This window comes from Bombina bombina, chromosome 5 (genome assembly GCF_027579735.1).
Source record: "Bombina bombina isolate aBomBom1 chromosome 5, aBomBom1.pri, whole genome shotgun sequence".
In the NCBI taxonomy this organism is placed as follows: domain Eukaryota; kingdom Metazoa; phylum Chordata; class Amphibia; order Anura; family Bombinatoridae; genus Bombina; species Bombina bombina.
Window position 1 is genome coordinate 418,893,113 of NC_069503.1, and position 13,727 is coordinate 418,906,839.

At 33.6% G+C, this 13,727-nt stretch overlaps 1 protein-coding gene across 1 annotated transcript in view; it reads right to left on the reverse strand.

Moving 5' to 3' along the window:
* Nucleotides 1–682: 682 nt before the first annotated feature.
* Nucleotides 683–13,727, reverse strand: part of OSBPL10 (oxysterol binding protein like 10) — an 873,140-nt gene continuing 860,095 nt past the window's right edge. Inside the window, exon 12 of the mRNA XM_053714253.1 lies at nucleotides 683–4,110. Coding sequence (XP_053570228.1) covers nucleotides 4,066–4,110 — 45 coding nt within the window. The 3' untranslated portion in view covers nucleotides 683–4,065. The remainder of the gene's footprint in view (nucleotides 4,111–13,727) is intronic.

Sequence of the window (13,727 nt, forward strand, 5' to 3'; positions counted from 1 at the left end):
TAAACTGTATGAGAATGTTTTGAATACATCTTTATGTCTAGCATGCAGTTACTCTTTAATATCCCTTTAATAACTTTTTATTGTATCCATGACTCCAATTTTTTTGGACTATTACAATTTATAAACCTCAGAGCACTGTTCCACTCTATAGCTTTAAATTCAATAGTAAATGTTAAAATAGTTTTGGAATTGGTGTTGTAATTATGCCCCTAGGCTTTTGTAACAGTTTTACAAGCAATACATTTGGGGCCATATAAGTTATTAATCAAGGTTACTGTCCATCTGTTACGTCAGCACACTTATCTACCACAGGTTTAGAAAAGACAATAAAATTGTAATTAATGTGATCATCTTTATTGTTGATCTTCATCTTCACCCCCCCCTTTGGAAGTATTCAGCCTAGTTATATCTCGTTTTACTTTTTATTTTATGTATGTACCTATGGTACCTATGGTATAATACCCCACAGACACATTATTGGGCATTATTTTTTCAAACAAAGGCATATTGGATTGTACCTTTAGCCTTAACTTTAACCTAATCAATCTAGGAAAGATGGTATCTTGCAAAAGCAGTTCTCCAAGCCTTTTATAAATCTTGCAAGCTGATGGCTATAGAACAGCACTGCATTCTGACAATGCAGACTAAGTAAGAAACAGCATAACAAAGTTCCCAAGAGTCATTGTGTAAAAAAGATCATTTATTTAATTACATACAGAAAAAAAAATCTACTTTATTCTACTTCATTTATTTTGCATTGAAATGGACTTCTCATAAAAACATCAATCAATAACTTTACTTACCCAGTGATTAATTAGCATTAGTTAATCAATTCAATATGTATAAGCCTTCATTTAAAAGTACTAACATCACAGTGTGAACGACATAGGATGCATTCCTTGCAATATTAACCAGCCGTGTTCTCTCATTTCCAATAAGATTAAGACAAGAATGTGTAAAATGATTGATGATGAGATTAATATTATTGTCTAAACAGGAAATTAACAGAAGACTTGGAGTAGATCTTGCCACTAATCCTGACAAAATAACACGTTTTACCATTATGTTAATGTTGCCCAATACTTTAAACACTATTCTAATCCTACTTTAAGTTAAATCATTGGATCTATGAAAGTATTTGATGGCATTATCAATATTTCTCAGAACAGAAATATTTCCTATATTTGAAGTCAGTAAAAGCCTTTACCAGCAACAACATTGTTTGTAGAGATTAAAGGGACAAAACCCCCACATTTTTTCTTTCATGATTCGGATAGAGCATGCAATTTAGCTAAACGTAGCCACCAATCAGCAAGCGCTAGCCAGGTGCTGAACAAAAAAAAAAAATGGGCCAATTCCTAAGCTTACATTCCTGATTTTTTTTTTCAAATAAAGATAGCAAGAGAACAAAGAAAAAATTATAATGGGGTAAATTAGTTGCTTAAAATTGCATGTTCTATTTAAATCATGAAAGGAAAAAAAATCTGGGGTTTGTGTCCCTTTAAGGAATTATTCTTCATATATTTCATTTTTAAAAAGTAACTATATTCTTGATTTTGGGGGGCAATTCGGGGACATTTCTTTAATTAACCAGAGGTCTGACCTCTGGTTAACCTAACTGAGAACAAAGTTCTACCACAAGCTTGCTGTAGCATTAATCAGCCACTCCTATTGGCTGATTATTCAACACATGCCTGTAAACGGGCAAATTTGCCCTTTTACAGGGGCACGTTAAATTAGCACTCCACTTGTAATCTTGCCCTGAGGGTTTTATGCCCCTGTAAGGCTTATTGGATGGAACAGAGTTTACGATATTGCCCCATGTGAAGTATATGACCAGTTAACAAAATCAGAAGCTATCAGATTTGTGCTGAAAAACAAGCTTATATGTGATGGATTCAATTTTCAATATGGCATATTAGGTAATATTAACCACTTTGATAAGCCAAATGGCAAGACTAGAATGTACTCCAAGATTTCTATTCCCATGAAATGTATAAGCTTCTAGCATTTTGTACTAATACTTGTTCTTAAACACTGCAAATTACCAAATACTAGAGATTAAGGAGACATTAAACTCATAGCAAATATCATATGTGTTTTCAAATCATATGACATTGTCATTTTGTTTGCACAATTTACAGGTTTTTGCAAATCAAGAGTGGTTCATGGATACCCCTCTAGAAAAGCCTACTGGAATCCATGTTTCTGGTCTCGTTAGCTGTGGTCTGTTCGTGACAGATGTAAATGAGCTTCTGCTAGGGTCTAACCAATCACTGTGTAGAATGTTGTAGGCCCAAGTTCATTTTACCATATTTAAATATAATGGAGGCACTCCAGCTTCTCTGAAGGGGGTGGAACAAACACAGACTAAATAAATAATGAGTGTACAATACAATGTTGTCATTATTTTCCTTAAACTGTCTACAGGGAGATGAAATGCTGACTTTAATGTCCCTTTAGTACTTTAATGATATGATTTTTAACTAAGGTTCCCTTTAAAGGGACATTAAACACTTTTGCTTAACTGTAAAATTGATGCTTTGTCCCATGCTCCCTAGAGAGGTCAAGAAGCAAAATCTGTAACCTAGGTTTTCAATATGCTGCAAATTGCCTAAACCAGCTATTTGATGTGCAGCACTGTAGGTTAGAGAACACTAGATGGCAGCAGTATTTCCAGTTATGTAGTGCTCCAGGAATGTGCACGCTACCTATCTAGATATCTCTTCAACACAAAATACCATGAGAGAAAAGTAAATTTGATAATAAAATTAAATGGAAATTTTTTTTTTAAATGTATGCTCTGTCTGAATTACAAAATGAAAATTTGGGGTTTCATATCCATGTAAACTTGACAAATTTGGGATCTACTGCATTAACTTTAAAAAACTCAAAAAAAACTTTATCTTGCAGCACTATTCAACAGATTGGTTTCCTGATGGGTTGCCAGTTAGATCTTGCACTAGTGTGTTGCATAAATAGATAAAGGGATACTAAATCCAAATGTTTTCTTTCATGATTTCTAATTTACTCCTATTATCATTTTTTCATTCTCTTGCTATCTTTATTTGAAAAGCAGGGATCTAAGCTTAGGAACCGGCCCATTTTTGGTTCAGTACACTGGGTAGTACTTGCTGATTGGTGGCTACCGGCTCCTAAGCTTAGATTCCTGATTTTCAAATAAAGAGAACAAGAGAACGAAGAAAAATTGATAATAGCAGTAAATTAGAAAGTTGCTTAAAATTACATGCTCTATCTGAATCATGAAAGAAAAAAAATTGGTTTAGTATCCCTTTAAATGATTTCAATAATCAATAAAGCAGGAGCCGTCACAGCTCAGAATTTTTAATGTAGAATACAAAAATTCTTTTCCATTTCCCTTTTTTTCCCCCTTTTTTAAAAAAATGGAGGGGCTATAATTAAGTATATTTTCTATACAATTACAAATTTCACTTACCTTCTAGAAGAGAAAAAAAATCTTAAAAACCATTTTTGATTGTTTGAGATATGCTATTCAACTATTAGGTCGCCAGGACTAAAACAAAATATCTATTATACATCACTTTGTTGATACAATGTCAACACTCAGAATGGTTTAAGAGTTAAGATATCCACTCTTTGGACTATTTAACACCAAGATATTGATTGCAAAGCTTGAGTATAACTACTCAGTCATCTCATAATTGCAAGTCATCCGTTGTATGTCCATATTTGTTTTCTTGCTGTGCTTATATTTCATAGAGAGAACAAACTGAGAACGATTTGTCAGTTATGCTAAATATTTTTGACAAATAAAAATTCAGCATTGTTTATATAAAAAAATTATGTTACCAGCATATTTATAGGTATACAGATATTTATATATTTGTCTTGATACATTGAATGTGTATATGTATATATAATCTACACATTTAGTGAAAAAAATGGCTTTGAGTAAACAGTTGTTGCTTGCAGATGCTTAGAAAACCGTAGACTTTTTCCCCCTTTTTTGTAATAGGCTTGTCAACACCTGAATATAGTATAATGGTCTAAAGCACTGCATTGGAGGTTCTGGTAGAGTTATGATCAAGGTGTTTTCCAAATAGGATTAATGTAGGTCCAGCCTTCACCCTGAAAGAGAATACAACAAATGTTAATTGAAAGGTTTATATTAAAATATAGATAGTAAAAAGTATACCCTAAAAAAAAGTTCCTAACATTTTTTTTCCTGTCCTTTGAGTTAAATCTAGTCAAGACCTAAAATTATCCATTCGTGGTAGACGTGTATTTGTGAGATCCGGTGTTCTGTTGAAAACTCCAAGTCATCAAAATCTCCAAATACGTCACTTCCGGTGACTTTCCCATTTTCACTATTTGTTTTGGCCACTGTAAGGGGAGCCCCGCCGATCCTCTGATTGTCCCGTGTCTCCATTAGGGACAGGATGCACAACCAATCAGATGTGTAATTGTAGATTTCGACAACTTGGAGTTTTCGACAGGAAACCGGCTTAGAAAGAATGCCAAATATGGCAGCATTTGGCTCTTTTCTGAGCCAGATTTTATCTTGTGAAAGTGCAACTGTGCAAATCCAGATCTTTGTGTGTTGCACTTTAACAAGAAGAAATACGGCTCGGAAAAGAGCAGAATGCTGTTAGCGGCGGCCATATTCAGCATTCATTGCTAAACGAAAGTACTTTCAATAAAGTATGAGAATTCCCCCAGCACATCTTGCTTAATTGGATAACATAGGAATTAAAATGGACTCACATGAGTTGCCTCTTGCATTCTTAAAAAAAACATGATTTCAATTATAGGGATATAGAACATATTAATCAAAGGGGGGGGGGGGGGGGGGAGACACTCAACTAGGAAAGGACCAATATAGCAGCTTGACATATTCATATTTGGTGGGACCTAACACAGGTGCAGTAATTAACAACAAGAACAAATTGTTTTGTACCATTCAGTAGAGTCCAACCACGAAATACCAGACAAGTTTAAATAATAATGTACATACATATTGCAATATATTACATTTAAAAATCTGAGAGGGGTTAGGCTGTTGTTTTTTTTCTACCCAACTGATGCAATCATAGTAGCAGAAAGTATATTTTGTAAATATGGTAATAAATAACATTTGTGTATGTAAAAGCTAAAAATGAGCACACAATGCTACTGGTGTATGACCCTGGTTGACTTTCACTAGTGGTGTTGGATCTGGAGGTGAGGAAATGGGAATTTATTTAAAAGAGAAAAAAAAGGTTAAAAAATAATATACTGCTGGTTTGGATATAGACATATGTAGTAGACTTGTTCACGGCAGAATTTTTTTTTTTTCGAATTTAGTTTTCAGATCGATTCAAATTCAAATGCATTCGTTTCGGATTTTAATAAATTCGGATGTATTCGGTTCGGATTCCATTAGTAAATTTGGAAGTTTGGTATGTGTTAGGTGGGATGTGCTGTGTATTAGACTAGTATTATGTACTATAATATTAGGTGTAACCCATAGCAGAGTGCTATAACCTAATATACTGTACAATACTGGTGTAATTGTGATTAGTCCATGGCCATCCGAATGCAACGAATAAATCCGAACTAATTCGGATTTATTCATTAGTTTTGGTGCTACGGTAATTCGAATCGATCCAAAGCGCCGAATTTGACAAATTTGTTTGAATTTTGATTCGGAACGAAACGAAACGCACATGTCTAATATGTAGGACTAATAAAAAAATAAAATAATAATAATACTGTAAGTATATATAAAGTAAACCTTCAATAAATGTATGCTCTTGACATTTTTAAATGGAACTGACACCCAAAATATAGTAATCTACTGTATGTCACAATGTTATCTGGTTGTTAGTGATATATTTGCACATCCTGAGATGATGGCTGAAAATCACTGGTTTACAAGCAAGAGATTATGTTTTACTTGTCACAAAATGACTTTACTTTAGCACTATTAAATGGAACATGGAACTTTTACATAAAACAAACATTTTATTTCACACTGAGTTTTTGAAATAAGGGTAATGAGACTTTAAAGAACAAGTTCTACATTTAAAATTATTCTAACAATAATTATAGCTAAATGTTTTTAAAGGGATATGAAACCCGAAAAAAAATAATTCTTTGTTGAAGAGATACCTAAATAAGTGTCTGGAGCAGTACATGGCAGGAAATAGTTCTACCATCTAGTGCTCTTGTAAATGGAAAACATTCTTGCAAACCTGCTGTCATATAGTGTTACAGACATGTGCACGCTCCTGAGCTTACGTCCATGATTTTCAACAAAAGATACATCAAGGAACATTTGATAATAGATGTAAATTAGAAGTTGGTAAAAGTTGCATGCTCCATCTGAATCATGAAAGAAAACATTGGTGTTTCATGTCTCTTTAATATACTCGGCAATATCTACAATGTGATTATATTTGCATGGATGTAGAAGACCATAACATTCTGGAGGGATGGGTAACTTTTTCAGACAGTGGATGAGGTCATTAGAGTGAAGGGTCAAGAGAAAAAAAGAAAAAACTTACGCTATACGAAAAACTTGGACCTCAGACCAGATCAATTAACCACTGTCTACAATTCAGTGCTAGTAATGCCTAAAGTGACATTAAACTGCTGGGTACATCTACAATAGCATGATTACTACTCCCTAATCTAATTGTTTTTTCATCTGTGCTTGCAGCGCTCTTCAATACCATACTCTTATTTTAACCCCTTACAGGTGATGTTTATTAAAGCTCTGCCTCTTCACACTGGGTATAACCATTTTGGAGCACACAAATCCTCATACTATGTGGAAGATGAGGTGATGATTGGTGGCTGCACATATATGCCTCTGGACATTAGCTCACTCAATGTGTCCAGCTAGCTCCCAGTAATACATTGCTGCTATTTCATCAAGGGATACCAAAATAATTAAGTAAACCTGATAATAGAAGTTAATTGGAAAGTTGTTTAAAATTTTGTTGTTTTTTTTATCTACAAAGAAAAATTGAGGGTCTCTTTAAAATAATAGAACAGTTTTAAATAGAGCGGCAGACACAGGAGAAAAAACAAGTAGTAACCATACTACTGTAGTTGTACCTAGACATGTGCAACGCTAAAAATCATTTTCATTAGTTATTAGTTTTTCGGATCCATTCTTTATTCATATGCATTATTCTATTCTGAAGTTTAGAATAGAATAATGCATATGAATATAGAATGGATCTGAAAAAACGAAACGATCTGAAAAAACAATTTAACTTAACATAACTAATATGCCTGCCGATTGCCGAAACATAATTATCTAAAACTGCCGCCGCCACCCACATCGCTAACACTAAATAAAGCTATTAAACCCTAGAACTACCTAGTTAAAATAAATACAAACTTACCCGTAACATAAAAATAAAACCTAAGCTTACTAAAAATAAAAAACCTAACATTTCTAAAAATAAAAAACCTAAGATTACTAAAAAATTAAAACTGCAATTACAAAAAATAATAAACACTAAATCTAAAAAAAATAAAAATTAAAAAAAAAAACATTACAAAAAATAACAAACGAAATTATCCAAAACAATAAAAATTATTCCTATTCTAATACCCAATTTAAAAAACCAACCAACAAAAAAAAAACACAGCAAAATAAAAAACCTAATCTATAATAAGCTACCAAGGGCTCTTAAAATGGCCTTTTGTACAGCATTGCCCTAAAGTTAACAGCTCTTTTACAAAAATATAAAAACAAACACCCCCTAACATTACAAACCCCCAAAATAAAAATAAACCTAATCTATCCATTGCCCGGAAAAGGGCATTTGTATGGGCATTGACCTTAAAAGGACATTCAGCTCTTTTTCGGCCCACTAAGAATAAAAAGTGCCTAATCTAAAAAAACAAAAAAAAAACAACCCAAAAATAAAAAAATCCCATTAAAAAAAATAAATGAAATTATCCAAAATAATAAAAATTATTCATATTCTAATACCCCACTTAAAAAAAACCCCACCCCAAAATAAAAAAAAACTAATCTATAATAAACTACCAAGGGCCCTTAAAAGGGCCTTTTGTAGGGCATTGCCCTAAAGTTAACGGCTCTTTTGCTTAAAAAATTACTACAAACACCCCCTAGCATTACAAACACCCACCCCCCCCCAAACCCACAAAATAAAAAAAAAAACCTAACTAAAAAAAAAACTAATCTAACCCATTGCCCTGAAAAGGGCATTTGTATGGGCATTGCCCTTTAAAGATCATTCAACTCTTTTTCGTTCCATTAGAATAAAAAAGCCCTAATTTAAAAAAAAAAAAAAACCTAATACTAACCCTAAAATCGGTACTCACAGTTGCTGAAGTCCGGCGAAAGATCTTCATACCAGCGGCGAAGCATCTTCATCCAGGCAGCTCCATCTGTATCCATTGCGGGACCAGCATCTTCTATCCTTATCCCAGCGGAGGCGTCGGTAGATGCGCGGAGGCGGATGTCCAGGCGGAGTTCCATCGGTCCGATGTGGAGGTCCTCTTCATGCGATCGACCGCCGCACACTGAAGATTGAATGCAAGGTACCCGTATTATATGGGGGTACCCTTGCATTCCTATTGGCTGAAACATTCAAATCAGCCAATAGGAATGTGAGCTGCTTAAATCCTATTGGCTGATTTGAACAGCCCATAGGATTTAAGCAGCTCTCATTCCTATTGGCTGATTTGAATAATTACCGCAATGGATACAGATGGAGCCGTCTGGGTGAAGATATTTCGCTGGACTTCAGCAACTGTGAGTACAGATTTTGGGGTTAGTGTTAGGTATTTTTTTTTTTGCAGTGTTTTGTAGATTAGGGCTTTTTTATTTTAATGGGCCATAAAAGAGCTGTAGAATGAGCTGAATGCCCTTTTAAGGGCAATGCCCATACAAATGCCCTTTTCAGGGTAATGAGTAGCTTTTTTAAGTTAGTTTTTTTATTTTGTGGGTTGGGGTGGGGGTGGTGGTTTGTAATGTTAGGGGGTGTTTGTTGTAAATGTTTTTTGTTTTAGCAAAAGAGCTATTAACACTTTAGGGCAATGGTAGTTTATTATAGATTCAATTTTTTTATTTTGGGGTGTTTCTTTTTTTTAAACGGGGTATTAGAATAGGAATAATTTTTATTGTTTTGGATAATTTCGTTTGTTATTTTTTGTAATTTAATTTTAGTGATTATTATTTTTTGTAATTGTAGTTTTAATTTTTTTAGTAATGTTAGTTTTTTTTACTTTTAGTAATGTTAGGTTTTATTAGTGTAAGCTTAGATTTTATTTTTATTTCACAGGTAAACAATGTGGGTGTATGGTGGTTTAGGGGTTAATAGGTTCAGTTAGTTTTGGGGAACTGGGGTTTAGGGGTTAATATGTTAAGTTAGTGTCGGCGATGTCGGGGAACTGCGGTTTAGGGGTCAATAGGTTTAGTTAGTGTCGGCGATGTCGGGGAACGGTGGTTTAGGGGTTAATAACTTTATTTAGTGATTTAGTTAGTGTCAGCGATGTCGGGGAACTGCGGTTTAGATTAGAACAATGAAAAATTCCGAATATGAATAAAGAATGGATCTGAAAATCCAGAAACTGATTTATTCATTTTCTGAATTTTTCGGGATTTTAGTTATGGTTCTGATTCGGAAATTATATATAATTTTTTTTTAGTAGACAACCCAAGGAATAGCAGACATATATGGCTATATCATTGCTTTTTGGTAATTAGAAGGCAGCTAAGGGCAGCTGCACATCACACTATTATTCCTGGCAGTGATGGGATTAATTAGGTAGCTTGCAAGGTTTATTTTATCTTTAGTTTAGAGATTACCCTCCCACCTGACACTTCCCACCCCTGATCCTCCCAAACAGATCTATTTTTTTTCTCCCTCACCCCCCCCCCCACCACTAGTCACCACCATCCTAGCTACTTGGCAGACAGACTGCCACTATGAAGATTTAAGGCTTTTTTTTCATTACTTTTTTTAAAATTTTATTTGCTGCAGTGTGGGATCCCCCTTACCCTCCATCTTCCCTGATTCCTCCCAATCAGGTATCTAACCCTCCCCCTCTATTATCTGCCATCTTAGGTACCTATAACACCCTTTATATACTACACCAGGCAAGTCTGTGATGAAGTTTTTTGGGTGCAAGGATTAAAATGAAATCCTCTTTTAATGCCACCCACACTAACTCTACACCATTAGCTGCCACAACCAGGACACAGGGAGCCCTCAATTGCCCAAAACTAATAGATTAAAAAAAATTATTTGCAAAAATCTGTATAAAAGCAATAACAGTTTATTCAGTAATATGGTTCAAATATTAGACAAAGGCAAAAAACTTAATAAAGGAACATTTATTATGAATAAAAAGAGTCACCGTGCATTTATATAAAAAAGGAATTAACAAACAGCTACACACAAAAGCAAAAGAGTTTAAAATAAAACCTGGAAAAAATATCCTATTTACTTACTACAGGTATAAATTCCCAAATCCGGAATGCCAAAATTCAAACTTATTCTGAAATCCAAACTTTTTAATTAATATAAAATAAAATTATCAAAAATAACTTGTAAGTCCCAATCTTCTCTGCACGTGTCTTTGGTTTGGTTTTTGTGTTCCCTATCCGAGCTGTCCTGTTTTGCAGATGCAAATATTCTAAAATTCAAACTTTTTCCAGTCCCAAGCCGCTTGGCTTTTCTACCCAAACTAGCAAGATAAAATTTATTTTTCTGCCCCAAGGATGCTTTGGCGAAAAAATGGACATCCAGTAGAACACAGGTTGGCTCCCCATTAAATGACAATATTATTTTGGATGTTAAACATAATCCAGAAATGATCTTTTCAGTAAGTGCTTATTGGGCTAAAATTGTGCAAAATATATCCACCAAGTGATATATAAGTATTAATTTTGCTTTGCATAATTGCTGGGGACTATAAAAAAAACTGTGATCATTGTAATATTTTCCCAGTCTATGAGGTGGCACCAAATAACTGGTTTTACAACTTTTTTTTGGTACTGTTAGTAATCGCTTATTGAAGGCTTTTTAATATCAATATGCACTTTGTAATATGTATCTAAACTATAGGGATATCTGTTTGATTTTTGATTATGATAAATATTAGTTCACTTCAGTGATAGTTGTACATTAGGAATTCATATTTAATGGCAACTACAGTTTTACAAATAGGATTGTCTGTAGAAGCCAAATTTTGTTTGTTGAAACATCAAATATAAAGAATATTTGTTTACTTAATTGATAAAGTAAGTGTACAATTATCTAAATGTATGTATGTATGTATGTATCTATCTATCTATCAAATCGAATACATATGGACCTATATTTATGTGGATCCACAAATGTGAGTGCTTCTGTCTATATCTACACACATGTACCAACTTAAGTAATATGCATGGGTGCCGTGATAAATATATATACAATATTAGTAAAAAAAAAAAAAAAAAATACGTATAGTTTTGGATTACTGTTCTTTATAAGCCAACATACATTTATTTCTTACCATTTAGTTATTTATTGAAAGCTTACCATCAACTCCATAAAAATACCTCTTTTTGGTGAGTTTTAAGAATCCTAAACACAGATATTATATGGTTGAGTACTTTTTCATTCATTGACTCCTCTGTTTACGCTTGTAACCTGCTTTGAGGTTTTGAATCAATACTTCATTGGTAATAAAAGACTGACCATGACGAATACATGAATAAGTCATTTTGCTTAATATTTGATTGCCTCTTTTTCAACAGTTAAACGGATATGAAAGCAATCTTTCTTTAAGGAAAATAACAATTTGCAATTTATCTAGAGTATACATCAATTTACAGTTTGAATAAGCCGCATGTTAACCTATAGAAGTTTATTATATTAGGGCAGACACAAGAGATAAAAACCTATTTAAATTTATGAGAAATTAAAATGGACTCTAAAATAGCAGAAAACAAATATTTCTGAGAAACACCAACTATTTCAGCTAAATAAAAGGCATCTAACGAATAAACATCGGAAAGCAGGAAAGACAAACTTAGCAGAGTATCTGCACATCAATAAGGACAACAGTGTTAACCATTATTCATTAATGGGTGAGCATTTTATAATGAAACAAACACCTGGATATTTATAAGGAAAAGAAGCTGAGACAAACTCAAACTACAAGTGCAGGTAATTAAAAGACCAGTCAATACAGTAGATTTGCATAATGCATGATAAAACGATTCTTGTTTAAAATTGCACGCTCTATCTGAATCAGTAAAGTTTAATTTTGACTAGAGTGTCCCTTTAAATCTTTCACGGTAATGATTACATATTGAGAGCAGTCCATTAAAAACCTTGATAATTGAATGATCAAGTGTCTTAATTATTGAAATAATTCTCATATAATTTAATTTTCCCCTTTGGCAGAGTAAATTTGAATAAAATTATAAATTAAAATAACTATGCAACTTTGGTAAAATGGATAAATAGATGTGTCAACATTATAGCAAAGATGAAGAGGAAGATACTGTAGTTGTTAATTGCCAGACATTCTACAAATAATTACTAGCAGGGAACACACTCTAATTTGTATGTTCTTTAAACTTTATGTGAAGTCCATTTGATCAGAATACAAAACATCTACACCAGGCTTTCTTTGAATTCCCTCTTAGACAACTTACTTTCAGTTTTATCCCATTGCCAATAATCTCTTATTTCCCCCACTTAAATCCTTCCACAACACGTCACTGTGAGAACAACATACCCAGGTAGCATGGTTGATAGGGGCAACTTTTGAAGACAGATACTTAGGCAGCCTGTCTAGCCCTCTTGTTCTTCTCCCTCCCTTCCCTGAAAAGTGAATGTGGACAATGCTGTGCCACAACTCTAAACTTGGTGACGTCACTGGCATTCCTATGAACCCTGGGAGCGTCGCCAACTAGGCTAACAACAATTCCCAGCCTGTAGTAAGGGGGAATCGCTGAAAACAGTGTTTGATAGGCGATCCTCCTGCATAAAGAGAAGGGCTCGTCATGCTCCTACAGGTAGTGATGTGGATGATGAAAACATCTTGTCATGCACATCAAAGTTAAAAGCACTCAAAAACATTAATAAAAAACAAAGAATGTACTATGCCCAATGTGTTTCAGAGAATATGGTTAAATTAGATAGGGCTAGATTAGAAGTGGTGCACTAATGTTAGTGCGGGATACAATAAGCAATATTGCAACACCGCTAACTAACATTACAGTAAAGTGCAAGGGTTAAAACAAATGTTCACCAAACACATAACAAACATATCAAAATAAACTATTACACTCATATATATAGCGCTGCGGAATCTATTGGCACTCTACAAATAACCGATAATAATAATACACTTTCTGATAAAAAAAATTATATAAATATTAATACCTTTTTTTTTAAAAAAAAAATCTAGTATAGGCAGAAGAGGACTTGTGTATGTGTGCGTTTGTGTATGTATATATATATATATATATATATATATATATATATATATATACACACACACACATATATACACACACAATTGTATGCAAAAGTTTAGGCACCCCTGACAATTTCCATGATTTTCATTTATAAATAATTGGGTGTTTGGATCAGCAATTTAATTTTGATCTATCAAATAGCTGAAGGACACAGTAATATTTCAGTAGTTAAATGAGGTTTACTGGATTAACAGAAAATGTGCAATATGCATCCAAACGAAATTAGACAGGTGCATAA